At 33.4% G+C, this 27,740-nt stretch overlaps 5 protein-coding genes across 5 annotated transcripts; 3 read left to right on the top strand and 2 right to left on the bottom strand.

Annotated features, from left to right (window-relative positions):
• Positions 1-6,523: 6,523 nt before the first annotated feature.
• Positions 6,524-17,362, top strand: LOC108766308 (uncharacterized). Its single transcript, XM_018515501.1, has 3 exons — positions 6,524-7,009; positions 7,113-7,178; positions 17,247-17,362. Exons 1-3 carry the CDS (start codon positions 6,917-6,919, stop codon positions 17,337-17,339), a joined length of 252 nt encoding a protein of 83 aa, XP_018371003.1. The 5' UTR covers positions 6,524-6,916; the 3' UTR covers positions 17,340-17,362.
• On the bottom strand, positions 7,242-8,531 carry LOC108766307 (uncharacterized). The gene is made up of 3 exons (XM_018515499.1): positions 8,450-8,531; positions 7,762-7,967; positions 7,242-7,662 (listed from the first exon to the last, which is right to left on the bottom strand). The coding sequence occupies exons 1-3, from the start codon at positions 8,459-8,461 to the stop codon at positions 7,551-7,553; spliced, it is 330 nt and encodes a 109-aa protein (XP_018371001.1). The 5' UTR covers positions 8,462-8,531; the 3' UTR covers positions 7,242-7,550.
• Positions 13,166-16,510, top strand: LOC108766306 (uncharacterized). Its single transcript, XM_018515498.1, has one exon. It carries the CDS (start codon positions 13,358-13,360, stop codon positions 16,466-16,468), a length of 3,111 nt encoding a protein of 1,036 aa, XP_018371000.1. The 5' UTR covers positions 13,166-13,357; the 3' UTR covers positions 16,469-16,510.
• Positions 17,363-19,130: 1,768 nt separating the features above from the next.
• Positions 19,131-20,384, top strand: l(2)k10201 (zinc finger protein 511 lethal (2) k10201). The gene is made up of 3 exons (XM_018515464.1): positions 19,131-19,402; positions 19,625-19,826; positions 19,909-20,384. Exons 1-3 carry the CDS (start codon positions 19,263-19,265, stop codon positions 20,347-20,349), a joined length of 783 nt encoding a protein of 260 aa, XP_018370966.1. The 5' UTR covers positions 19,131-19,262; the 3' UTR covers positions 20,350-20,384.
• Positions 20,385-21,425: 1,041 nt separating this feature from the next.
• Positions 21,426-24,645, bottom strand: gt (transcription factor giant). The gene is made up of 2 exons (XM_018515412.1): positions 24,579-24,645; positions 21,426-22,834 (listed from the first exon to the last, which is right to left on the bottom strand). Exon 2 carries the CDS (start codon positions 22,822-22,824, stop codon positions 21,835-21,837), a length of 990 nt encoding a protein of 329 aa, XP_018370914.1. The 5' UTR covers positions 22,825-22,834; positions 24,579-24,645; the 3' UTR covers positions 21,426-21,834.
• Between the last annotated feature and the right edge of the window lie 3,095 nt (positions 24,646-27,740).

The raw sequence follows: 27,740 nt of genomic DNA on the forward strand, positions 1-27,740 counted from the left end.
GTCAGAAGTCCATTCGGAAAATGGAGGGACCCGCTCGTCCAACTAAATCTACCCGATAACGAACACCAATTGTCCATGCCAGAAACGCTTTGAAAATTTACCCTGTCCGTCTCGTATCGATTTAAGAGACGAAATTCGGGTTATTGGTCCGTGACATTGTAATCAAAGACACGTTGTGCAGAAAACATTGTTAAGTCGGCAGGATAATTTTATAGGATTTTTTCTAGTCTCAATTTCGACGACTAAACCTCTTCGGTCTGTTAGCAAGACGTATGGTAGACGGCTAGTCCTGGCCAAGGTTCGGCTCGACTTCCGACTTTCCCTGCAGAAAACATTGAGTCTGAGGGGCGGCTCTGCCTCATCCTACCCACCCCCTTTCTATCCCGGTCCCATCGCAAAGACGCTATAAATTCTGACCATCTCAACCCCCTCCTACCCCAGCGAACACCCCCTTGTCGACGTCGCAGAATAGCGGCCAAAAGTAAGAAGTGTAGGTCTACCGATAGCCTCATTTACAATTCGCGTCCTTCGATAAGGAACGAGTCTTGTCAGCGCTCGCGCGCGTTGAGTCGTCGAAGATCAAATTAATCGTTCTGAATTAATTATTCATTCGGCCAATTCGTTTTGACCTAGTTGTAGGAAACGGAGAGTACGCGTTACATTATAGATGATTATGTAGGTTATTTGAATATATTAAGAAGTAAATTTTTAATTAGAGATACGAAAATATAATATTCCGTTTTGTACAAAAATTTACAAAGTATGCCAAGTTACCTACATTTATCTCCTATTTTTATCTCTTATTTCAGCCACGATTCGAATTTAACAGTTTTATAGCAAAAATATTCAAATATTTATTGTATTTTTATATTAATTAAATTTTATTCTCGATTAGTATCAAATATATACTAAATCATATAAAATTAACAGTGATTTATGTACAGATAAAATAATCGCTACCAAAATATAAAACAAAGATGAGAGAAATTTGACATATTTCAATATGCATGCTAATGTCGTTTCGATCAATTTAAAGATAGAAACAGCGAGATGTAAGAATACCTATTCTTGCACCTGCCAAACTTTGTGAATCAATTATGTATCTTTTACAAATCAATCAGTCACATATTTAGACGTACTCCGCAACGCAAATTTTATACGTCACGAAGTAGTTATTTTTGTATTTCGCTGTGACTCTGCCCGATGACGAATTTCATCCATGAATACTTCGGTTTCGATTCTCTGATTCAATCCCTAATCCGCGAGGCCGTCCAGCAATAATTAACGAATTTTACACGATTACGAGGTCAAAGACATTTTATACCAAAGATTCGAGCTTTAGACGCAAATATAGAAGATACTGTCTCGCCTACTGACTTAACGATAAATGAGTCAAATCAAATTCAGCAATTAAAACTTTTCAAAATAAAATTTGAAAATGAAAATAAAAATTTTAAGTCTTAGAAAGAGTAATATTTTTCGTATAAGATGTATCGATCGATATTAAATTATATTTACACAAAGTCCAGATTATTTTCTATATTTCTGATATTATATAGATAATAATAATGCTGTCTTATTATATCTTAAATATTATACATCTTCTAATATACATTGCTGCGACAATTTAATATGTGTCATTATGTTAATTTTATGGTATTGCACTATTGATAATCACCAATAATAATTTAAATATATTAGATGTAATATTTACTAACAACCAAAATTATATTCGTTTGTGTGTTATGACAAAGAAAATATATCTGACTTATCCTGAGGATTGGCAGAGCGTGAGAAATCAGTGAAGAAAGCGTCAGTCCGATAGAAAATCGTGAACAAACCCATCTTGTCGATTCTTCCGGACAGGAAATCTGTGCCCGCCGCAAAATACCGACCAATCGAATCTCACAGGGAATTTAACACCCTCCATAGATGGAAAAAAGGCAAAATTTCCAATTTAAGCGAATCTCCGGTCGCTTGTCCTTTAAACAAATATTATTGCGGATCCTGTTTGATCGGTTAAAAGTCCAAGACAATTCACTTAATTTGCGTCCCCTTTGCACACGTCTGTCCGTTTAAAATTATCGCTACAAACATTCACACATTGTAAATATTACTTTTTAATAAATACAAGACGAGAGATATTGACTTGCAATGAATGATAAAAGAGATTCTTATTTGTATACCTGGCATGATACTGCGCCGTATTCTTGAGACATCGTGGATCGCACTTTATTATGTAAGAAGCGGTTAAATCTTACAACCACGACTTTTACGAAGCGCCGATCAATATCATTTCTGGCAGAAAATCGTAGATAAATGGCTGGCAATTTCGTGAGTCCGACGCGATCGCACGCCGTTGACGAATCGACACCTCGCTCCTATATACCTGCTCTCGTTAACGACGAACGACGTACAACGAACTCCGCTCTGACATTTCGTCGCGTCCTATCGACACGCGAAAATCGACGGGGACGGAATAAGAAGAAGTGGGAGCGTAGGATGAAGAAGATCCATCGGTGCAGACTTGGCATCTGCGTGAACGACCTTATCGGAAAGACATAAACGCCTGAAATCCCGGCCGTAAATTAGGATCGGCAGAAATCGCTGGACTCTTCCTTTGCCGTTTCTCTCGTCTTGCCGAGATAGTCTGAGTCCGCAATGTGACGACTGTGTCTGTACGACAATGCGCCGTTATCGAAAAATCAGGCACCGACCGAGATGGCTCGTAGAGAGCCGATCAACCATTAAAGAAGATAACAATTTTACGAGTTAAACTAGCGAAAAGTAATATTACTTGTAATCATTAAGAAATCTAAAAGTATGAAGAATCGTGTGCTAATTTATGTAAATTGTATACTAATGTATAATTGTATCTATAATATAAATTATAAGTAATAATAAATAATTAATATCGCAATTAAATTTGAAAAACTATTTAGTATAAGAATAACGAATGCAGTAAATTTTTCTTCAGGATCGGAAAGAGAAATTCCACAGTCTTTGCAGAAGCACTTTGTGTCCATTGCAGAAGTTAAAAATTTTTATAGTCTTATTGAAGAAAAGGATGAAGACAATCTTCCCGTTTTAACGCTGATCCTGACAGCGGCAAAGACTGTAAGATTAATGATGCGGTTTCCACGACTTTTTCTTATTAAGGACTACGTCTCGCCAGGTGTGAAAATGTATCTCCTAAATATAGTCCAAGTTTTTCGAACTAGATATATTGTTATGTTATAATGTAGTAAGTATAATAAATAAATTTGATAATTTCAATGTTGACAACTAATTTTTGAAGATAATATAAAGGATCTGTACTGTAATCTTAACATTTATTATCATATCAACTATTTTATTGCGATATGTTCGATGAACAGATGAATGTTCCTCAATTTCAAAAACATCTTGTGAAATATGTCTTGTACAACGTACTTATATGCATATTGTAGAGAGCACTACAGGAGTTAAGAATTTTTTTACGATCGCGCGGAGGAGGACGTAGGGGAGCGGATCGGCGACGATCCTTCTTATGATGGTTACGGCGACGAGGAAAAGAGCCAGGTTTGATGGCGAGGTGAAGGGGCGAAGGGGATGATGGTGGAGAGTCTATGCCGTAACAAGGGTGGCACGATTTCAAGAATGCGGAGCACGTTCTCAACCAATGCCGGCAGCCAGGCAGTAAAACAAATACGCCCTCCCTATATACGGGGTGTCCCGGTAATACCACGCGCGTGTCTATGACCCTCTCACCCCCTTATCTCGGAGGAAGAGTGCTGCGGAGTAAAGTCGACCTCGTTACCGATACGAATGGAGGTAATGTGCTGTGTAGGTAGTAAGACCCTTTCGTGGCCCCCTGCGGGAAACAGGTTCTCACAATCGAAGCTGAAATTATCTCGACAGCGGAAGTTTCCTTTACTATTCTTTCTTACATTCATATTGTCAGCCTCTCTACCAGTATCCCTCATTAAACCAGTCGCTATGTCAAACTTATACTCATTCTTCAAATTTATTTTTACAACAAACATATATAACTTTTCACGATAAGAAATCTCTTATTTAACATGAATTAGTAGCATAAATAACTAAAAACAAATTAATATTCATAATTAAACAAAAATGTGTAATATTATTAAAATTAAACTTTTATATTGATAGAGAAAACATACTTTCAAATTGTAGCAGATCTTAATAAAGAGATTTTAATAAAAAGATTTATGTCTGTGATCGAATACTTTTGTTTGTTATAAGTTATAATATTCGTCTTTTCATATTTCTATACAAAAATAAAAATATCGATAAAAGACTGATGAAGGTTGATAGCACGAAGACCGATTACGACTAAAGGTATAGCGAGCAATTATTTTGTCTCCCACGTCAGATATACATTTCCTACGACCGAACGCACAGTCGCCAGTGAAGCGAACTGCCAGCGGAGAAGAGCATGAAACAGCCGATAAAGGCATACAATAGCTGGTACGAGCACGGAAACGCAAATGTCCTCTTTCAGAAGCGTCCTCTTTAGAGGACAGGGAGTGATGGACAGGTGAAAGAAGTGGCCAATGTGGGCTGGTTTCGACGTCTCATGTGACACACACGTCATCGGCCTTTGTTTTCGCGTCCTTTTGGTTGAGTACTACACGGTCTTTGTCCCTAGATCCGAACTACAATTCCTTTTATCGTATTCTTCATTTGACGCTTGACGACAGTGCTCTCTTCAAAAAATATAATACAAAATTTTGCAATGGCGAGTACTTTAATACGCAGACCATAAAATAATTGGCGATTCTGTTAGTAATCCCGTTTCAAAATTATGAGTTAATCAATTACAAATTAATTATTTATTAAATACGTTTATGTATCATTACTATTATTTCATTGTTATAAATACGCGACCTTATTCTTACTCAATATGTGGTTCACGTAAAAATAAAAAAAAAACGATTTTAATTAAATTTTGCAAATTTGATTTACTCCATTTTCAAAATAAACAACTTATTTAATGAGTATTTATGTGTATTTTATGCTTCATATTTTCATGTGTTGTTCAAGACAAAGAGCAAAATTCGCGCATGACTAAATCGATTACTTTCTCGCGAATCCATTACATTAATGTAAACAAGAAATTTCCTCGTACGCTCGCAGATCTAAACATTCCACCTGCTCTACATTTCCGATGCGCGGTTGAAGATCGTGATCCCGTTTATTCAGTGGAACCTGCTCCCATTCTCGTCATTGCTTTTCTTGAGAGTTTGATCTCTGATCTCGACTAGATCGCACGTGGATGGCACCGGGCTGCTGAACTGAGGGCCTGAACTATGGACCAGTTTTCACTTGATACAGATCACAAGCTGTTTTTCCCGACAGGCTGCGCTTCGCAGTCGCCCGTTCGACGAAACCTGTTCGTTCGAATAACGAGAGGTCCTGTTATTCTGGCTCATCATCGCGGGCTCGTGCCCGCTTTGAAAACTGGTCCATCCGACGAGGGATGCTGCCCCCGGAACAATGACCACTGTCCACTCGAACGTATACAAACACTGAGCCACAAAACGCACCCAGTTAGCCTTTGACTCTTATTTTCTGATTTTTTGCGGTCAGTTGTAAAGGATAAAAAACTGGTCCATCCGGAGGGAGATGCTGCCGCTCTTCCCTTCCACTGTCACTGTCCACAATGGAGCTAATAAACGCGCAATCTCAAAGTATGCATCGAGTTGATCTTTGACTCTCACACGGTGAAGTTTTTGACTACAATCCCCTACATATTTTTAAAAAAAACCTAAACTGGCATTAAATAAATATAACGAACTTACAAAGAGAATAATTTAATATATATTCTGACGAACATTTATTAGACATAATTGTTGCTTCTTAATAAAAAAAAAGCCTCAATTGTTTTCGTAATTAATATATCTGAAAGAATACTCATTTTCATGAGCAATCAAATTGAATTAGCAGTAATAATTTTGAATATTTGTAATGCTATTTAAATATTTATTCCGTTAACGTCATTTTTATGACATTTCTAAATATATCATCTCGCACAAAGTATTTTTTATTATAAGAAATACAAATTAATCTTTAACTCTCATATAGTATCCTACTATTATAATTATATCAAACGTATATGAATCGTGTTTTTATTTTTATTACTCTTCTTAGCTTAAATTGTATTCTGCTCCCATTTTGCATCAAATGTTTATAACATTAATATTAATACTCACAAAATCATGTATATTATGTGTAAATGTATGTAAGTATTCGCAATGTATCGTGGGTTCGCTAAGCTGAAATGACTGCTCGGATCAGTCATCCTTGCGGGAAAGTGGCAGAATCGATTTTATGTGTATTCCGGCTGCCATCTAACAAAGAACAGGGAGACAAGTAATGGGATGGATAACGTAGGAAACTATCATTACAGTATTTGGCAAACTCTACAAATAAAATATTTTGTATTCATTAAAGTTTTTTAATTATTTATATTATTTACATTTCTCTATTACTTAAATGTTATAAAAGTATAGCTGTATTTAGATAAAGTAAAAAAGCGCACTGCGGAAGAGAGACGATTTATCCACCGGGTCTCAATACTCGCTGTAGATGATAACTCTGTAGATGGCAACTCTCAAATCAGTTGATGATATCTAATTTATTATACTTATCGATATCTAATTTAAGTCGAAGGATGAATTAAGAAATTTTTTGTCCGTTGCAATACAATTATTATTCGTCAGAATATTATGAGAAATCGAAACAAAAACATTCAATACTTGGGAAACCGATAAAATATTTGTTGCCGTCTCGTTTCTAAGCAACCCCCTGCGTAACTTGCGCATGAGAACACGTACTGCGGCGAATAAGTGATAAGTATGCACTCCTAAAACCATTTGACTGTCGAATTACCTATCGTCTTCACCTTGAAATGTACGGATCATACCAGATGTGCAACGTTTCGCGGACTCCCGACCAAGAGCAAAAGATACAAAAGATCAAAGAATTAACAAGTATTTTAAAGGTCTCGTTCAAAGAAAATGATTAATGAAGTTTTTCTTTGATGTTTGTGAAACAATTTATCTTTCAATGAGTTCTAAACAGATTTCGTTTGATTTATTGCACAGGATACGGACAAGAATCTCACCATATGCGAAGAAATATTGGCAACATATATAAAGAAACGATTAAAGGTACGCACATAATAATTTGGCTCTTTCTACGTATAACTTATTTATTTAGTTTTAACGCTTTCATTTTTTATGTGTAAGTGATCGAGTGCTGTATCGTCTTACAATTGACACATGATTACAACTAATTGGCACCATAAATATGAAGTTTCAAAGTATCTACTAACAACTATTGTAAAATCTAAATTTAAAATAAACATCGATATGCCTTGTCATGACACTTTCTATCTATAATGTATCCACAAATAACTCAACAAATATTATGAATTACGATAACACGAATTGTAACACTCGTAAATTATCAAATGTTAAAAAAGGTGCTAAAAATCGATGCGTACTTTCGTAGCGACAGTCGCATACTTCAAGACTCGAAATTTACCATCCTTTATACCAACCACCGTGCCAACCACCGTATGACAACGGCCAGCCCGACGGATACCAACCATTGCCGTACAATCCGTAGCTACTCAATCCGCCCAATCGATACCTGAGAAATCGAACGCATAAATCAACTGTCAGCGCCAAATTGCTGTTCCGAGATTTTTACATTCGCGCTGTTGACAAGATATTTATCTGTACTATTTACCACGGTAACACGGGAGTGTAAGTGCGTGTGTAAGGCAAGGAAAGCAGATCGTAGCTTCTTTTTCCTAATTTTTTTTCTCCTATGAATTCCTGAGCACTCGGTTGAGCTTGAAAAACAGTGGTCACTTGTGATGATACATCATTGCCGTCGGCTGTTCTTTCCGCGACGAGACTCTCGGAGGCCAGAATGATAAACGACAACAAAAGCTAGAACAATTATCGATATATGGACAATACGAATATGAATCACCATAATTAACGAACGACTGTACGAAATATTGCAAACTGGACGATCGTTTCGTCAAGTGAAATATATCGCGATCAATAATGATAAACAACAACATAAATGATAATATGAAATAAATGTTTCAAATAAATACAGTATTTGTTCCCAGCTTGATCAAAATTTTGTTAATATTTGCAACACAGAAGCAGATTTTTGAAATTATAACAGAGTATTTTTTGGCATCATTATTCTTTCTAAATTTATATGTATTTACATATCAAAATATATGTATTCTCCGAAATATGCCATTCTTATCTGGAAAAATGACGTACAGTACGTTTGTTTATATAAAAAATTTTGGATTGATTGAATCAAAGATGTTATATATATCTCACGCACAAAATTGGGTTACCGACAAAATTCACTAATTTTATATGTCAACCTCTATGAATTAAATGCTTACCAGCAGCTTCATGTTAAGAATGGTGCGCACTAACTGATAGCACCCAAGGGGTTGACACTTCTTTTATACTGGATTCCTTATACAAGTCGTTCGCTAAATTTATGGTGAATTCTAGATCCACCGGTATGCGCGCACATACAACTAGCATCTCGACTAACAACTACAAAACCACTCCCATCTAAAGAATTGTTAAATGACATAACGATTGCATGAAAGAGTATCGCGATTTATCTCCGAGGTCATTTTTTAATCGAAAATATACAAGATAAATGGGAAGTTAGAACATTATTTTGTCACTTGCTTTTTACAATATAAAAGATATTATGAAAAATATTCGAAAAAAATGCAATAAAATTATATGATAAAATTGCATGATTTATATTACGCTAAATATAACAATGAAAAGAAGATAATGTTTTCTTAATTATTCTATAAAAGATAAAAATGTTACACTTTCACGCGACGACAAAGAATCGAGCAAAAGATATTGACGAGTACTCATTGCTATATTGTAGACGTTCACTTTCGCGAGACGATCTCTATGAGAGAAATCATTCCAAAAAAATTATATAAGTAATACGAGATTTTTATGAAAATTTAAAGAAATTTTGCTCCTAAATTTTTTCTATAACATCATTTTATGCAAGTAGACTCTGTTCTTAGATGACCAATAATAAAGTAAATTTTTGAAAAACATGTTCATAACAACTAGTCAATTTTTTAAATAAATATTAATTTTTTGTAAATTTATAAAATTAAATACACTCTATTACAAGATTTTAGAGAAATATATCACGTATACAATTTGTTCAATTCATTATTAAAAATTAATGCAAGTAATATTTTAATAAATTGATTTTTTTAATTGAATAAAAATGTGTCACCCCAAGTAATAAGATTACAATATAATGCCGTGAAATATCTTTGCCTTATATTTGCTTTCATGACCGTACTAATTGATTTTGTTCAGTAACTACGTTTTCGCCACATTGCCACATTAATTCATAATGTAATGCGTAACAACGTTTATGAAAATGAGTATAATCTCGATTTCTTATTCCATATTTAAGTATTTAAGACTTAAATGTCTAACGACAAAGGAGATAAAACTACATCGCTTGCATTCAATTCGAATAGCACTGCCGTTTACATTGTGTTCGTCCATGAAATATTTCGAATTCATCCAAAGCTACGTAATCTTAAATGTGTTAAGGATGTTGTGTAATCGCGAGCCCTTCCTTAAACGCGCAGTGTGCTTTTTTATTCTATCCTTCCCTCGCGAATCGTCGTCCTAAGAGGTTTTATTGTCGCCAAACTAGGAAATAGCAACTTTCTCTGACCAAGGAGCAAGTCATATACATCTACTTACGAAAGCCATAACAAACGTCTTATAAGTTAGCGGAACAAAGTGAGCAGAATCAATTCTAACATTTTTATTTGTTGCTAAAAAGTTGCCAAAGAAAAAAAATTTGTTGCTCTGTAAATTATTAAAAAAACGATATTACGCTAAAAGGAGATTAAAATAGCGTAACAATATATATATTGAATTAAAAATTTGTTGCTTATAAAATAATGGTAAATAATGAAAAAATTTCTCAGTGTGCAGGCGGTATAAGAGTGAAGTATCAATAAAAAATTTGTTGCTTACTTAAATTTGGTACGAAGATGTTGTCTAAATTTGTTACTCTTGAGATATGCAAGTTATGAATTTATTACTTGTAAAATAGGTATAAATAATAACAAAAAACCTTCAATGTGTACGCAGTTACAAAAGTAAACTATTCGAAAAAAAATTCGCTTGTTCAAATTTGGCACTGTTTTGTTGCTCTCAAAATATACGTTTCGAATTTGTTATTCGCTGTAAAGTATTAAAAGACTTTTTATGACATGGCCTTTTTATATGATTTATTATTATTATCATTCAGATTGGAAGATTTTCATTATCACTTAGGTTCGGCTTCTAAGCTTCTAGCTGTTGTTGCACCTTTTGTGTGCACTTGTCGCTCTTATTTTCTATCATGTATTATATTTCTCTACTTCTTGTAAACAGTTGCATCAATAAAATAATAATAATAATTATTATTATTATTGGTAGAAAAATTAGCTGCCAGCATGATTTTAATACAGAATTATTTTACAGTCTAACTGTATATTTGAAAATTGTCAAAGTTTGATGTTATTGTGTATTTTAAAATGCGAGGTAATTTTTATATCCTAAACGCGCTTAAGGTGACTCTACACGGTCAGTACTGTCAGTATTAACAAATGACAATATTACTGGTCATAACCGTATTCCATATGCCGTAATCTGTAAGAATTCGCCAGGACAGCTGACTCCATAACATTGAATTTTTTAAATCCTTTTTTGTCCGATTTTGACCTAAGTTGTTTGGACAATAAACGGACTTTCTTGAAGAAGTTGAAGGTTTAATAGTTCAGGGAATGATTTATCAATGCACAAACTCTTAAAAAGTTTTTATCTTTACAATAGCTCTTATTTATGATCCTGCAAGGTTGGCATATGCCTCTCACATTTCCTCATTCTACATTTTGTTTGTGGCATCTATGATCACTTCAGGAGTATTACTTCCTTCAAAGGCCTGGCATGGTCCTCATTAGAAGCTTCGGTCGCTTATTTCACATCACCCAGCCTGGGTGCTAAAACCGATTGCTAGTCTGATCGCTCAACCTACCATCATCCGTACTACTTGATTTAGTCTCAAGATCATTAAAACCTCTGTATGAGTTAGACGGGTTATTTAACCGCTATCAGATACTCGGCGTTGATGTTTTACTCGCTAATTGAATTATCTTTCAGTCAGTCTTTCTCTTTTTATATCTGGCAGTGAGTTAGAACCGGCAGTGGCAAAGTTACATAATTATAAATAAAAACAAGAGAAAAGTATCAAAAACAATAAAGATTTAAGAAAAATACATGTACACTATAATTTAGTTTAAATTGTAGTACCTACATGGATTTCAATCGTGAAGGGTAGCGTACCGAAGTTTAAATTGAGGTATAAAAAGCACATAATTGGTACTAACGTACACACGTTATCATCGTGATCGGTCACGTCGATATTAATTGGACACAACGACTCAAATTGATATTTATTGTCATCAACCTTTCATAATATTCCCGTCTTTCTACTGTCACAATCAACTGTAGTCGGACGCAATATAATTGTTTTTATGGAAATGCTCGCACGAACAGGTACATTTTATATAACGCTCGCGCGGATAGATATATTTTATATAATGCTATCATATATAGATATATTTAAATAAATTTCTTATCTATTACATAATGATTGAATTTCAAAATTCTTCGTTCAGCTAAATACATCGCGTTAATTAATACAAATTAAAAGTTGAGTTAGTACAAGAAGCCTTCTTCAAATTTCATATCATTTTTAAAAATATATCATGTTATATTTACATCTCATTATTATGTCCAAAATGTAGGTTTCTTCTTTTTGTATGTAGCACATTTAAAATGGGAAATATAAATTACGTACATGCATTGACAAGTAAAATTTTAATTCATCGAAATCAATATCGGTTCTCTATTGATTAATTCGACATCGGCAGTGTTATTCTTAACAATATTCGCTTCTTATTTTAGATTCTAAAAGTATAAGGTTGTCGACCCGAATATAAGAAAGTTTGTTACGAGAACAATAATTTTTCTTCACACTGGCAATTCTCAACGGAACAAATAAAAATATTTTTACATTTGTAGACAAGCTATCGTAAGTTGAGAATCTGAGATACCGACAGTAAATACAAATTAATTTTACGCTTGTGCACGCACTGGTGAATCCCCTTTCACTTAGGAAACTAAAAAAAATGCACAAACGCAAGCATGCACGACAAGTCTGTCATATCTTTAATAGCTGGCTTAGTTATCTTAAACTTTTTTCTGCATTATAATTTCAAATAAAAAATATTCTTCATTTTTATATAAATAAATGCTTATCTGTAAGAACTATAAAAATTAATTCTTACATAAAAAAAATGCTTATCTTTATAGAATTAAAAATATTATCGTAACAAACAATTGGCCTCTCTATAAGTAACCAAGAATAAAAAATTCATTTCTTTTGTTGTTTCTCGCTGTAATCATTCCTAGATAGAATAATTAGATTATTAAGCAATTTTCACCTTTAATTTTTCATTTATAAAACCTAATTATTGTTAACGATGGAAACTAACAAATTTAATGTGGATCTATCGTTCTCTTAAAAACTGTGGAATATTGCGATAGATATGTCATTTTTGCGTGCAATTAAATGGCGAGAGAGAATTTATCCAGCCAGAATCGCATGAGCGCGCATAATTTTCTTGCATTTATTTCTTTAGCAGTAATACCAACTTATTCGCGCGCGATTCCGTACCTCGATCGTTCCCGTGCGCGCATTGCATCGTACTGCTTCATTTGTCGCAAATCAACGAGTAGGCTCGTACAATTCAAGAGAAACTCGATATTTCTTTCCGATATTATGCAAAAATTATCCCCGCCCGTCAAGTCACTGTTTAATGACAAGCTATGCCGCCACAATCGGCCGACAGTCCTCGTGGAGTTCTGAGGCACGAAAGTAGCGCGATCCAACTGCAATTATTGCAATAATATCTACGGCCAAGAGTTTTAAGTCATTTATCTATATAATTTATTATTGTTTATCTTCTAATAAAAACAGTATAACAGTAATTGGTGACATAAGACAAACGCTAAAATATAAACAGGAATGTGTAAATTTTTCAGATAAAATAAAGACTGATTTTAAAAGAAACGCGTGTTTAATACGAAAATAAAGTGCCTTAGTTTGATAGTTAAAAGTGACTTAATACATAGATTCAATGTGCAGTATGCGATTGTTTCCGAACATCAATTAGGTGTCTTCCACGATGGAATTGTATGAACAAATATTAATTCTATGTTTACTGTGCGTCGCGCGCGCGTTCGAGGTGCCACCGGAAGAAATCGCCGAATTCGGAGCAGGACCTTTGACATACATCCAAAATCTATCGAAAATCCCTATACAAGAAACCGATGGAATCGACACACAATCTACGGAAAATCCTCGTGATAAGAGAGCTCTCGGTGTTCTGCTATCAGGTCTTGCCCAGATTTTTGGATATACGGTGACTCCAGTTCAATTCGCTTCGCTGCCCAATCCGAATGTCACAAAACCCGCTGCAATGCCCAATATGATGCCCAAGGTTGATGTAAAACAAAATGTTGCATCTTCTCAACCAGCGAATACCACTGTGCCAAGGCAGCAAGAAACTATCAGGTTTACCGGTGTGCTAAACCTTGGCAATAATTCAAACATTTTAGGACATCTTCAGCAATATGAGCAGATCTTTCACGGTCGTCAAAATAATACAATGATGATGACGACATCGCGACCCGCATCAACGCTTCCTGCAAAGATTCCGATGGATCTGAGGACAAACTTGCAGACGCAACAGCCTCTGTTGGCGCCGTTCTTCGTCAAGATCCCATTGCCGCTTGCGCCGAATCTTCTACCAATCGATCCTGTCGAGAATCTCGAACTGCCGTATCCTTCTCCACCCGTTTCTGTCAGTGACTCAAACGAAAATGTGGAAACGCCAGTTCGGAAAGAGCAGGAGACGGTATATAGGAGTAACGAAGACACAGAACGATACACGGTGAAGGAAAAAGATATTTACGATGAGAAGGACGTGAAGAAACCAATGAACAAATATAATCATCAATTACATATCGACGAGCTGAACAAGCAGCAAAATAACGAACCTAACGAATTGCAACGCAAACAACAAGAGCACATCAAGAATCCAAACCAGGAGGAAGAAGAAAGACATCGTGATAAAGCTGACCATTACGAAGAGGAAGAAATAAATGAGAGATACAGGGACCATGAAGAGGAAATCGCTGATCGAAATCGAGATGTTTCCAAGGATGAATCAACAGAAGAGAGAAGACCAACGCATCATGATGAGGAAGATGAAGGCTCCGTGGAAAGACATAAAGAGTATGCCAACCAGAAGAATCTCCCGAACAAGCAGTCCCCGAAGCAATCTCCAAAGGATGAGAAAGAGGAAAACGAAGATTATCACGACGATCATTCTAACAAACAATTTAATGGATATAAACAACCTGCGGATTTCGACAAATACGTAGAAATAGGATATCAGCAGTTGCCTATCGGCGATTATTTCCACGAGGGTAATCCCGAAGTGATTCGTGACAGCTACGGCGAGGTATTAGACAATAAGAAATTAAAGGATGATAGAATCGCCGATTACGTAAATATGTTCAAGCATCCATATGTTCAAACTAACGCCTATGATTCGCAAAGAGTTCACAACAATCCCAAAGATGTGTCGCGGGAAGAGAATGAAGAGACATCTGCCGAGGATGGTTACGACGAACATTTGAATAGGCTGCAGAAGCTCAGAGAAGAATACGCCTTGCCGGAGAATAAGTACGAAGAATATGACTTAAATGACGAAAATGAAGCGGATAGAAATGATAGAGAGAATCTGAGAATCCAAAATGATACATTAAGAAGACCTAAAAAACCGGGACAATTCCGTGATAAGGAAGACGATGATGTGAGATTAGAGAACGCGGGATCGCAGGAAGAAGCCGATTATGGAACATACGTGCCTTTAGTCGTGCCTGTGCGTTATATCGATGCGAATGACAAGATACAGCAAGCAACTACACGACGGCTGAACTATAAAGAGGCAGATAAATTAACAGACAGCCGATTCAGTGAAAACAATATGGGTCCCATGCAAACAATCTTTAAAGAGCAGACTCTGCTGACTCCGCAGATCGGTTTGCCTGAAAGACCACGACAATTACACGAAGGCGATCACAAAGAGTTTCAAGTATGGCCACCGCCTTTCGATTACGCCTTTGACAATACGGAACCAGCGGCTACTATCGTTCCATCAAATTTACCAAATTATTATCCTATCGCACAAAATTATGCTCCAAATTATTATCAACATGTTGTAAAAAAAATCGCAGCACAAGACGCGAATGACAAGTCTTCAGAACAACCTTCCGGTTATCTCGTACTCGTTGGTAATCCGGAACATCCACATAGACAGCCTTACAATTTTTATTATTTCTCCAACGAAGCTGTGAACTCGCAAAGTCAAGTTCCTAATCCACATGCCGAAGTTCCGCGAGACCCAGTCTACGTTGCTCATCAACAAAGCGCCAGTGAACAGATCGTCCAAGTAAAACCTAACATCACCAAATACAATCTGAACGAGACCACAAATAGTCCATATGACTATTACTATCAGCCTCAAGAAATTCCAGCAAACGTACTCGATCGTTATAGATACACTTTTGAAGAACGCAGGCCACAAAGCGAGAGAGAGAGAGAGAGAGAGAGAGAAGAACCGTTTAATATTGACATAAAAAGTCAAATTCTTAACACGGAAAATTGGTCGAATAAGATACACAGGCCGCAACCACCAAGTAATACGGCCGAGCAATCTCTTCGACCAGTCTTTACATTGCAGAATATTCCGCCTTTAAATCGGAACGCGCAAAGTAGATCGTCGGAAAGGCCGCGTCATTCGCGGCTGTTAAGAAAACGACGGAGTTTGCACACAGAAAAAGAAAATCGCAAGAACAACGAAGAGGCAAAGGCTTCGCAGCAAACTCTGACGAGCAAGCCATTCGACAATCCCCAGAGCGCGCATGATTTCTTCGGTTTCAGCAAAGACGATTATAACTTTGGAAGCGAAAGCAATAATGCAACGAAAGTTGTCGAGGAGAATGGCAAAACTACAGAGGAATCGGATGCGTTCATTGCACCGGAACCGACCGCTTATCATCACGATGACGAAAGTATCATAAAACAGACCGATGAACCAGAAAATGACACGGAGAAAGCCAAAGTCAGAGAATACCGGAACAAAGTGGCGACCTTGAGAGTGTCGGAACAGACGCAATTAAAGCCGAACGGACCGATCCACTACGTAGAATTTATACGCAATATCTAATTGTAATGTTACATAAAAATATTTCAAGTAAATTATTAGTGTGCGGGCAAAACATTGTTCATTCGTTAATTTGCGCAACAAATAAAATCTATTTCGATGTGGAAAAAAGGTCACATACACGTTTCATATAACTAGCTCTGCTACTCGCATGAAGTTCTCGAGTTGTACTCAGTTTTAATTTTAATAATTCCTCTTGTATTCTGTCATTCTCTCAAGAATAACATATAATGTAATACAAAGAAGTGTATAATTGACTGTATAAATTATTAATTACATTAACAGTCTGTGCAGATGTGTAGAATAAAATCACGCAAATACACGGCACACGCATAATATTAATAGTTTATGCAGACTACATGTGGAGTAAAATCACACACACACACACAACACATATACAAATAAACGCAAACAAGAAAGTGTCTTTTTCAATCTTTAAAAATTAAAAGAAAAGAATGTTTAACATCTTGAATATTCTATATCTTCAATTAAATTATTTATATTATAAATCATAAAAATTTTAATGTGTATAATCGAAAATAATTAAATTTCATTTCACAAATGCTTTTCAAAATATTTCTCAAAAAATTAAAAACCAATAGCTTACTTATTTAATATTAAATTATTTTTAAATTGAAATAAAAGTATATATATGTGTTTTCGAAATTAAATATTAGTAAAAAAATTAATAATTTAGAATTTATCTAGACAGATTTCTTATGAAAAAAAATATATAATATCTTACGTCAAAATATTCTTTTTCCATATGTATATGTTACAGGAGAAAAGAGAAGAAATACAAAGAAGGGATGAACTAGAGAACAGGATGACAGAGATATTGGAAAACCTGAAGACGCGATTGTTAGTTGAATAGAACGTCGATTATACATATTATTTATGACTTACTACATATCAACAATGTATTTTTGTTATTTCTCGTTATGTTTTGATTTCATGAGAAAATAAAATTAATCATATCAGCATAGTCCCTAGTGATTTGTTAATCTTTATCAGCAATATATTAGGTGTTGAACTTAATTCCTGCCGCTCGCTTAATTTAAAACAATGTTTCACACCTCTAAAAAATCTAAAAAAAAATTTTTGTAATGTAATGTTTGACATACTTTTTAGCATATTACATTAAAAAAATTTTTTTTAGATTTTTTAGAGGTGTGGAACATTGTTTTAAATTAAGCGAGCAGCAGGAATTAAGTTCAACACCTAATATATTCAAGTGCCTATTATAAATAACAATAAATTTTCAGCTTATTTGCAAATAAAACGTTTTTTTTTCTCGTACAAATAACATCGGAAATTAAATCTGCCGAAATTATATTTGTTTCAATTATCACTTTCTTTTCCATTTCAATATTCAATTTTTAATTTCTCTCTACATCTATTATTAGTCCACTTACACCTATTGCTGCGTCTATATCGCTGTAATAAAATTATGTTGTATCATATATTGAAGTTTCAATACTTCCTACTTTGCCAATTTCCTTTTTTCCGTCTAATATCCAAAAGACACCACAGAATTGTACTCTGAGGCTGTGTTCCACTTAATCTCCCAACGCTTAGAGCATTGTTTGTCCTTGTTTAACATTTGATAAATGACAAAAATGAAATGATTCCATGAACGTTGAGTATTAAGTGGAACGCAGTCTTTATCATACAAAAATAATAAAAATAATAAAGCTATATCATCAGGTAGTACGATGATGTTATTTAATTGTCACCATTCTAATCAAAACCACCCGTCAAAATAACATTTTTGACATTTTGACGTCAAAATAACATTGAAATAACATCATCTTGCTATTCGAGATATATTGAATGAAGTTTCAGTATTTTGTCCTACCTTGCCAACCATCTGCACGTCAAGACTCGACCTTATCCTCCTTCCGAGAAATATTCAGAAGCCTCAGGATCGCTCTCTAAATCATACATTAAATAATAAAATTAATAATAAAGTTATATTATCTCAGACAGCAAGATGACGTAATTTTTGTCATTTTGGAGTCAAATGACGTTTTTAACACCTTGAAATCAAAATGGCAGCAAATAACATCATTTTGCTGCCTGAGATACGTTGAATAAAGTTCAGGCAGCAAAGTGATGTTATTTGCTGCCATTTTTCAATTACAGTATTTCACTCTACCTTGCTAATCCGTAAGTCCCATTCTCCTTCGATAAACATCAAGAAGACTCGTCAAGAAGATTGCATCTCGAATATCATCTTAGATCATAAATACGCGGATGCGCGGTTTCGCGATCGCGATCAAAGAGCGGCCATGATGGCTCGTCGGATCGTTCGGTGTTCTCGGCGGAGTTTAGCTCTCTAAATTTAACGCTACACCCGGAGCGCGTGCGAAAAATTAACAACGCGCCTATGATTCCTTATCACCGGACGACGCGCGTTACCGATTCTCACTCGTAAACGCGAACTCTTGCCCGCATATTTCCCTCGTAACTCGCCACAAAACGTCACTCCGCGAAAACCGGGTCGCGTCACTTTTACGGGAACTGCTCGCGTTCAAATTTCGATTATCGAAGTGGTGTGCATCGCGATAAGTCGAACCGGCAGCCAAGGGGTCGAGAGTCGAGACGCCATCTTGGACCGCGAATGCGGCCGGCATAACAGTATTCGTTGTGTCGTTGGAGGTTAGAGGCAGTATGTACAACAATAAACATTGCATTTATTCGATCGATAATAAAAATTAATAAATATAGTCGCATTAAGATTTCTCAAAGGAAACGCGCGCTACATTTATTTATACGGTGTCTGATTTAATGCGCTATGGAAGAGGTTCTTCAACAGTTAGGTGTCGGAATTCGCCCTGTGAATGACCCCTTCTTCGAAGATTCTTACAAAGTTTGCAAGGTCTTCCAGAGAAAGGGCGTCACGATTGATGACGAGGAGGAACTTTGCCACGAAGTGTGAGTACAGACTTCTCTTTAAGAAAAATAGTGACATAAAAACTTGTTTTTTTTTTATTATCACTACCCTGTTGTGTGCTTCAATATTGCATGATTCATCTTCTAAAGAATTCTGCAAAGAAATTTCAAGAATCCTATAATATTGTTTTTATTACAATGGAAGAGAAGTGGTTGCCTACGTGATTTATAATAAAGAAAAGTAAAGTCAATATCTGGTTTTAGAATCAAGGAATTCCCATGTTATATCCCAGGATGCAAGAACACTTTTCAAACGCTACTTGATTATGAAATGCATTATAACAGCTCGCATCGATATGCTTGTACAGAATGTAAAGTATCCAAGCCAAATCCACGCTTGTTGGAGATTCATATTCAAGAAACGCACGATGCCTTCTTCAAAGTTTTATCAGAGAAGCAAACCATGGTATACATATATAGATTATCTTTTTGTATATAAATCTATGTTACAGTATTGTTAAATATACTTAATATAGATATTCTTCTAGTATCAATGTTACGATTCTGAATGTGACATAAAATTCAACAATCCAATGGAAAGGAAGGAACATTGCATTAGAGTACATAAATTTCCAAAGAAATATCGGTTCGATGATACGCCGTATTACACCAAGGAAGAGGAATCGAATAAAATGGAATATGATATTGTTGACAATAAAAAAAAGAAGAAACCTACTAAGATACTCTTGAATAAAAATCAGAAAAGCAAGATGTTCACAAAAGATACCACTAGTGCAGTCTGTAAAAACAATGATAGTGTAGAAACAATTTCATCGACTAGCGTAAAAAGTAAAATAACACCATTAGCTTTTATCCCTAGGCAAGTACAAAGATCCTTTTCAAAGGTACTTACAAATAATCAAAATAGAGAAAAGAATGTTCTTGAGTCAGATACTATGATGGAACTTGCAGATACATTGCCTGATTGATAATTTATGTGTATGCAAAATTTTCTTTTTAATTTTAATGAAATGTTTTAAAAGGTTTGTATATATAACTGTAAGAATATATTAATTTTATTAAGACAAAAATTAAGAAAACGTTTTATAACAAATGTATTTGAAAATACATTTGTACGATACATAAGAAAGGAAATTATAGAAATTATATTTTAAATATTTTAGTGCTTCAAAGCAATAATAGGACAAAAGAACTTTTATTCTTTTCATGAAATATAATGTTATAATATGTGTATATAATATGTGTATAATAATGTTTACAAACTTCCGAACGTTTATTATGCTAAACTTTGGTAAAAACTTAGCTTAAATCAATACATACTGTATATACAAGATATTTTTAATATCTGCACAAATCAAATACTTTGACAATTTTACATATTAACAAATTTTAATCCGTATTATTTTGTATTACAAAAATAGGACAGAGTCGTATTAATATTGTGTCAATTTTGATATTTTTATATGTCTATTATTTGTAATTATTATATTAATAGCGCCAATTATAAAGCATATTTAAAAATTACCACATAATTCCACACATTCTCAGTTTTAATTTCTTATACGACGCAACTTATAGTTTTTATACTGGAACATCATATGGTTGTGTGGAGTTTACATGTGATAATTTATAAATACTTTAGTATCTAAAGAAAAATGTTCAAAGATATATTTACACAAGAAACGAATAATCTGTCAAAATGTTTTCTGTCATCAGTTGTGAATATTTTTATGACATGGTAAAGAATTAGTACAGTAATATATGTACACACATATGCACAGTTATACTACATATGTGACAATATATCTAAGAGTAGTATAGTATTTGTATGTATGTACTCATACATATACTCATACATACTATATAAATACATACATATACTCATACATACTCATTCATACTATATAAAAAAATATATACAAACTATATGTTATATATAGTTTATAGTTATATATTTTATACACTAAATATATTAAAGAAATAAATATATATATATATATGTATCAAACATTAAATATATTTCTTGCAATAGATGTTATGGAAACTGCATCATGTTAATACCCAATTTTTTCACCTCTAGATAATTTTATCCATAAATTTTTTCAGATTTACAATGGGATATCTCCTGGATAAAGTTACTCGCAATTTATCTAGAAATGAAGAAATTCGGCGTAAATCCGTTATTGTATACTAGGGCTGTGTTCCACTTAACACAACGCTCGTGAAATCATTTCATCCTTGTCATTTATCAAATGTTAAACAAGGACAAACGATGCTCGACATTTTTAATATCTCTGTTTGCACAAATCAAATACTTTAACAATTTTACATATTAAATTTTAATCCGTATTAATTTGCATTACAAAAAGCGTTGCGAATGTTGAGTGGAACGCAGCCTAGATATCACATGCCGTAATAATAATTCACAACTAATCAAATTATTTTAATACAAATTATTGTAAATAAATATGTCTTTCTGCTTCCATCTTGAGTCTCTGTACTTCCATCCTCAGTTGCGCATTCTCGTATTCGAGGAAACTCGTTCGAATTGCGAGCTCGTCTTCCTTAGCCCTTCGAGCATCTCTAGAACGTTTCGCTGCTTCATTATTTTTTTTTCTTCTTTCCCAATAAATAGCATCTTTCTCATCGACGGTACTAGTAGGCAATCCAGGACTGCTAACAGACCTAGGTGTTCGACGCATTTTAGGATTCGATGTATTTTTGTTCATTTTTTGTACGTTTTCAAGTATCATCTGACGGAACTTTGCATAGTTCTCATTCGAATTATGATCAACAGTGTTAACAACAGTCAAAAAATTGTTTGGGTATGCCTTAAAAGGTCTTGGCGTTTTCTTCTCCGAAGACGTTGATAGTTTCATATCCGACGTCGAGCATTCTGTTGGCATGGAAACGATTTTTCTGATCTCATTATTCGTTATAAAAGATTGTGGTGTTTCTATATACGGTAAATATATTTTCGATACTACGGGAATATTCGTGGCTTCGTTCGGGAATGCAAGTAGCGATGGCTGCTGAGGCGTTACCATTGTTACTCCTGGAGTAATATTATGCGTATTTGTTAATGGCACAGTAAGTTTCAATTGGTTACTATTTTCATGATAGTCTACAGAATCAGTCTTCATCTTTTTCGGTGAATTTGATTCGGAATATGGTGATAGCATGGCACTACTGCCTGCGATAGGAGTCTGTGTATTTTCATCTAGAAAATGTATTTCTTGATATTTTTGCTCCTTTGCTGAAGATAAAGTTTGCGATAAGCCAATGGGTTGAATTATTCCGACTTCGGATAATGTAGACGTCACGTGCTTCTTGCGTGATAAATCCAGAACCAACGTATTAAAGTCTGAGTTGTCTTTTTGCTCAAATGAATGTCCAAAACGACTTCCATTATGTCCTTTGTAATAGTTTTCCATCATCATCATTTATATTTAGCTGCAACAAGATACAAATTATTATTAATTATTAATTCATATATATTGAAAATATATTGCGTGTATATATTCATATATATTGCAAATATATGTGCGACGAATGTAAAAATTAAAGAATGTACATTCTAAAAAAACATTAAAAATTTTAAACAATCTTATATTAGCATAAAATTTAACAAGTCTTTTTCAATAAAAAATCCTAATTAATTCTGTAATAATTCAAATTCTAACTATTACGCTAACACAATTTTTCAGTTGTAGCAATATTTTCCCTGCAAACTTTTTTTCAACTTTGATTGTTCTTTAAATAAAGGAAAAATAATATATTGTTATATCCTTTATATTATTTTGCCAGCATAATGAAATATAACATTTATGTAATTAGAAATGTAAAACTATTGAAAGTTTAAACTATTAATTCCATTCAAACGTACAGCTCGAAAATTTTTACTTCGAAAAATTTAAGTAACTCAAATCCTTTCGAATTTGTATCTGAGATGTAATAAGAAATAATAAATCAATCAAGTAATTGTTATCTTAAAAATTTATGACTATAAATTCAAAATACAACAATTATTTACTAATTTAACTTCACACAATAAATTTGCACTGATGAAGTCTATTGCTCGGAAATCTTGTGTGTCACGTGCATTGGTAATATAATACATTTGCGCTTGATTTTCATTATTTTCGTATAGCTGTGGCATAAATGAGAGTACGACGGAATAAATATTTTTGTAAGAAAAGCGTGTTCAATCACTTCCTATCGGCAATTCCTACTCAAGCACTGCACTCAGGCTTTAATGATATTCATTATAAACATTTTTTTAATTTAATTATAAAACGAAAGAGAATGTAAAAGAATGCAACTTAAAAATGTACGCATTATATAATAAACAATAACGAGCTTCTTACGTAGAATTTTCTTTTAAAATTTACCCTGAAAATATAGTAGTTCTAGTACAATACAATATTTTAAAGATTTTTGTCACTTCAGTAAAATTAATCAAACTTATTTTATATTTTATTGTAATTTTATTAATGAATGAGAGAGATTTATATTAAAATTCTTCAAAATACAATGTTATCCTATGACTATCATATTTTCGGGGTAAACTCTAAAAAAAAATTTTTTTCCATGTATAGATCTCATATATAATCATAAATAGGGGGGTCCATTAGATAAGTTATTCTCAAATAAATTTATGTAATACACACAGATAGTTTTTTATTCTTTCTTGTATATTAGAGACAAATAGATTTGAAATTAATTGTGCGCGCGTGTGTCTGTGTGTGTGCCGTAACACGATTATTTGCAAATATCTACGATTTCTTGTAAATCTTACACTAGCAAGAAGCTGTAGGGAGTTATTGCATAAAGTTAGTAGTATATACATTCGTAACAAAATCTTACGAGAAAGTGTTACGAGTCTTATGCGATTCTACTTAGAGAGAATTGACCATAATCTGAAACTACTGGAGAATTTTGTCGACGGCGGTTTAAAAGTGAAAAAAGTATATTTTCTTTGATAGAACATTTTAAAATAACGCACACTCAGTGACTTATGTATGAAATATAAAGTTATTTTTAGTTTCTCGATTTTACAGCACAGTTTAATGGATAAATTAGACGATACGTAATATATAGTATGCACAAGATTAAAAAAAAATTTTATTTTTCAAGCTTAAAAAATGTAAAACTATTACTCGACAGAATTCTGTCGCAATTTTGTAAATATACTTACCTAATAATCCAAGCTTAATCCAAGGTTACATTGAAACCACTGATAGTACAACACTGTCAATATGCTCGTTTTCTTATTATTATATTTGATTACCGCGAACGCGTGATTACTTTAATATGTATTTGTTTCGAACGTAGGAAAAGAGATAAACTGGATTTCTTACTCGAGACAAACTTTACTGGGCAAATTTCTATATCTATCTAGTTTCGCTCGGGGTTGGAGAAGCTTTATATAGCTACCCTTCTGAGGCCCCAAACTTCTTTCTTAGGGAAAGTAGTGGGGAAACTGTGCAACCTGTTGGTTGAACGTCGAAAAGACACGTGTTCTTTTGAATTACAGGTAATCACAAGCGATTTCCAAAATAACACAAACCAAAGTGTGAAATAGCACATGACATGAACGTACATTTACGTAATTCCTTATTTTAGCATATTTTTCATTTTATAGTATATATTATTTATTTTATTCTAAAATATTTCTTTATGTGTATATATATACTTGTAATATACTTTTATTTTGTACAATCTAAAAGTTTATGTACTGAGAAATAATATATTATTTTGTTCTGTATTTGTTAAAATCAATATATCTAGATATATCTATATATATCAAGATATACTAAATAAGTATATCGTTTTCTTTTTTTTATAAATTATAATATAATATTATATTGTTATATAATATAATAATAATAATTTAATAAGGGAATCTAATATCGCTCATTTTTACATGGTCTACTGCAGATTATACTAAATACAGATATGCAAAAAGAATTGGCCGCCCGCGTGTAATAATAATTTTGTCACCCCAGAAATGTTCATATGTGTATAGTTATTTCAGTTGTTTATATGGAGAAATCAATTAAAAAAGGAATCGTGCTAGAATCGTACTTTTTCTTTTCTTAATTTTAATTTTTAGGTTCAGAAAAAGATAAAAAGTAAATCAAACCAGGATTAAAGTTAATCTACATTCGTAAAAATAAACATGTAAGAAAATAAAATTAATCTATATCGATACAGACGAACAATAGAGGAAAATAATTTTAATAAAGACGCTGCCAATTCTGGGAGCTACGATTTCATCGCGTTTTTTGTTCAAATTTATGTTTAATAAAGTTTGATTCTGACTTATATCTAAGTACTATGTGCGCATTGCACAATCATTAAACTCTGGATGTCTCGAGTAATATTTTGAAATCGATTAGATCTGTTTTATCAGATAATAAACTAAAAAAATTAAGAAACGAAAGAGCATATAACCACATAACATAAGTTGTTTTATGTAATATTTAATCTATTCAATATTTCAAAATCAGACGTTTCGGCCATTATCTGGCCATCTTCAGTAATTACAAAATAAATAAACGCATAGGATACAAAATTATAAACATCGCCGTCATTAATCAATTTAGTCAAATTTCCAAATCTTATCCATCTTTAGTAAATACAAAATAAATAAACGCATAGGATACAAAATTATAAACATCGCCGTCATTAATCAATTTAGTCAAATTTCCAAATCTTATCCATCTTTAGTAAATACAAAATAAATAAACGCATAAAATACAAAATTATAAACATCGCCGTCATTAATCAATTTAGTCAAATTTCCAAATCTTATCCGTATTATACGTGCGCATGTGTTCTGTGGTAGATGAGGTTTATTGAAATTGTTTCGAATTGTGTGTCAATCAAGAGAGTTTCCAGATTCTAATATACAAAAAATGTGATACAATTAATATCTCCTGAACTGATTAATACAAAATTAACTGCATACCTGTTTTTTCCCGCAATTCGTTAACATTTCTACTTCATCGTAGGCACTTTGACAGACAAATTGGACTATTATCTTGAAAACGTATCGACATTGTGTATCATTGTTCTGTTATGTTATCCTACGCGTTTATTTATTTTGTAATTACCGAAGATGGCCAGATAATGGCCGAAACGTCTAATTTTGAAATATTGAATAGATTAAATATCACATAAAACAACTTGTGCTGTGGTTTTATGCTCTTTCGTTTCTTAATTCTTATTAATAAATTTCAAAAAATGCTAATATCTCACATAAGTTAATTTAGTGTCAATTTCCGCAAGTTATAATAATAATGCGATTAGATTACTCAAGTAAAAATATTTATTTGTAATTTATTTTTATTTTGTAAGTTATAAAGATTTATAAATTACAAATCTCGACGTCAGCTATAAGAATATGCAGTGAAAGATATGGGTTCCTATTAAAAAAATTCAAGTCGACCTTGACATGGCCTTGCTACCTAAGGTCAATCGAATATGCCAATGTAATGCATTACTTAACCCCCAACAACTTTTGTCTCTCTAAAACATTTTTTTAAATAACTATATTTCTCTCGTTTTTAAATAGGGTGTATAAGTGGTCTGAAACACTTGGTAATAATATTGTTCAAAATATAAATACTACAAAAATAGAGAGAACCTCGACTATTTTACTGCAGTGGTTTTTCAAAACTTTATTAACTAGTGAATAATAAGTAATAATTTTAATTAAACTAACTTTTTCTGCTCTTCAACTTAGAATCTAAAACTATTTTTCTGGTGACGTACACAATAATATATACATATATGGTGATATTTAACTATTCTCTTGTAAGTCATTTTGCGCAAAGTTCTTTAGAAAAAATAAACATATGCAGTATGTTTAAAAATAAATAGAATTCTAAATAGAATACGCAGACACCTAAATTGACTTCAGAGCAGAAGAAAAGATTTCCTCTTTTTGATTGTTCTTATCAACGTGACTGATAGAAGGCTTAAGTTTTAATTGTGTTGTATATTTTGTAAAAATTACAAAATGACATTAAGTATTCGATACGTATATAAAGATTCCGATGCTCATCCCTTACAAAAAAAATACACCGAACTAGGCGTTAGCGGTCCGAAATGACACTTAAATTGAATGTTAACTTCCAAATAAACCTCCATCTTGAGGATCAATAATTATATACAGTATATACAGCTCTACAAACGATACTTATAACGGTCTACAAACTGAAAGTTTAATGACTTCAGAATAGAGAAAAGGGTTTTTGTACTAGATATTTTTGTTTTACGCTTGTCAGTATGATTTATGGAAGTTTAATATTAATTGTGTAAGGTTGTATAAACATTGCAAAGCTAGCAATTC

Source organism: Trachymyrmex cornetzi, unplaced genomic scaffold (assembly GCF_001594075.2).
Source record: "Trachymyrmex cornetzi isolate Tcor2-1 unplaced genomic scaffold, Tcor1.1 scaffold579, whole genome shotgun sequence".
Taxonomy (NCBI): Eukaryota; Metazoa; Arthropoda; class Insecta; order Hymenoptera; family Formicidae; genus Trachymyrmex; species Trachymyrmex cornetzi.

Bases quoted from the DNA above. Each gene is read 5' to 3' on its own strand.
- LOC108766308 (XM_018515501.1), top strand. From the start codon at position 6,917: ATGTACGGATCATACCAGATGTGCAACGTTTCGCGGACTCCCGACCAA. The intron at 7,010-7,112 runs GTCTCGTTCAAA...TTTATTGCACAG, and splicing joins AATTAACAAGTATTTTAAAG to GATACGGACAAGAATCTCAC. The intron at 7,179-17,246 runs GTACGCACATAA...TATATGTTACAG, and splicing joins ATATAAAGAAACGATTAAAG to GAGAAAAGAGAAGAAATACA.
- LOC108766307 (XM_018515499.1), bottom strand. The intron at 7,663-7,761 runs GTAAATAGTACA...TCGATTTCTCAG, and splicing joins TACACTCCCGTGTTACCGTG to GTATCGATTGGGCGGATTGA.
- LOC108766306 (XM_018515498.1), top strand. From the start codon at position 13,358: ATGGAATTGTATGAACAAATATTAATTCTATGTTTACTGTGCGTCGCG.
- gt (XM_018515412.1), bottom strand. From the start codon at position 22,824: ATGATGATGATGGAAAACTATTACAAAGGACATAATGGAAGTCGTTTT.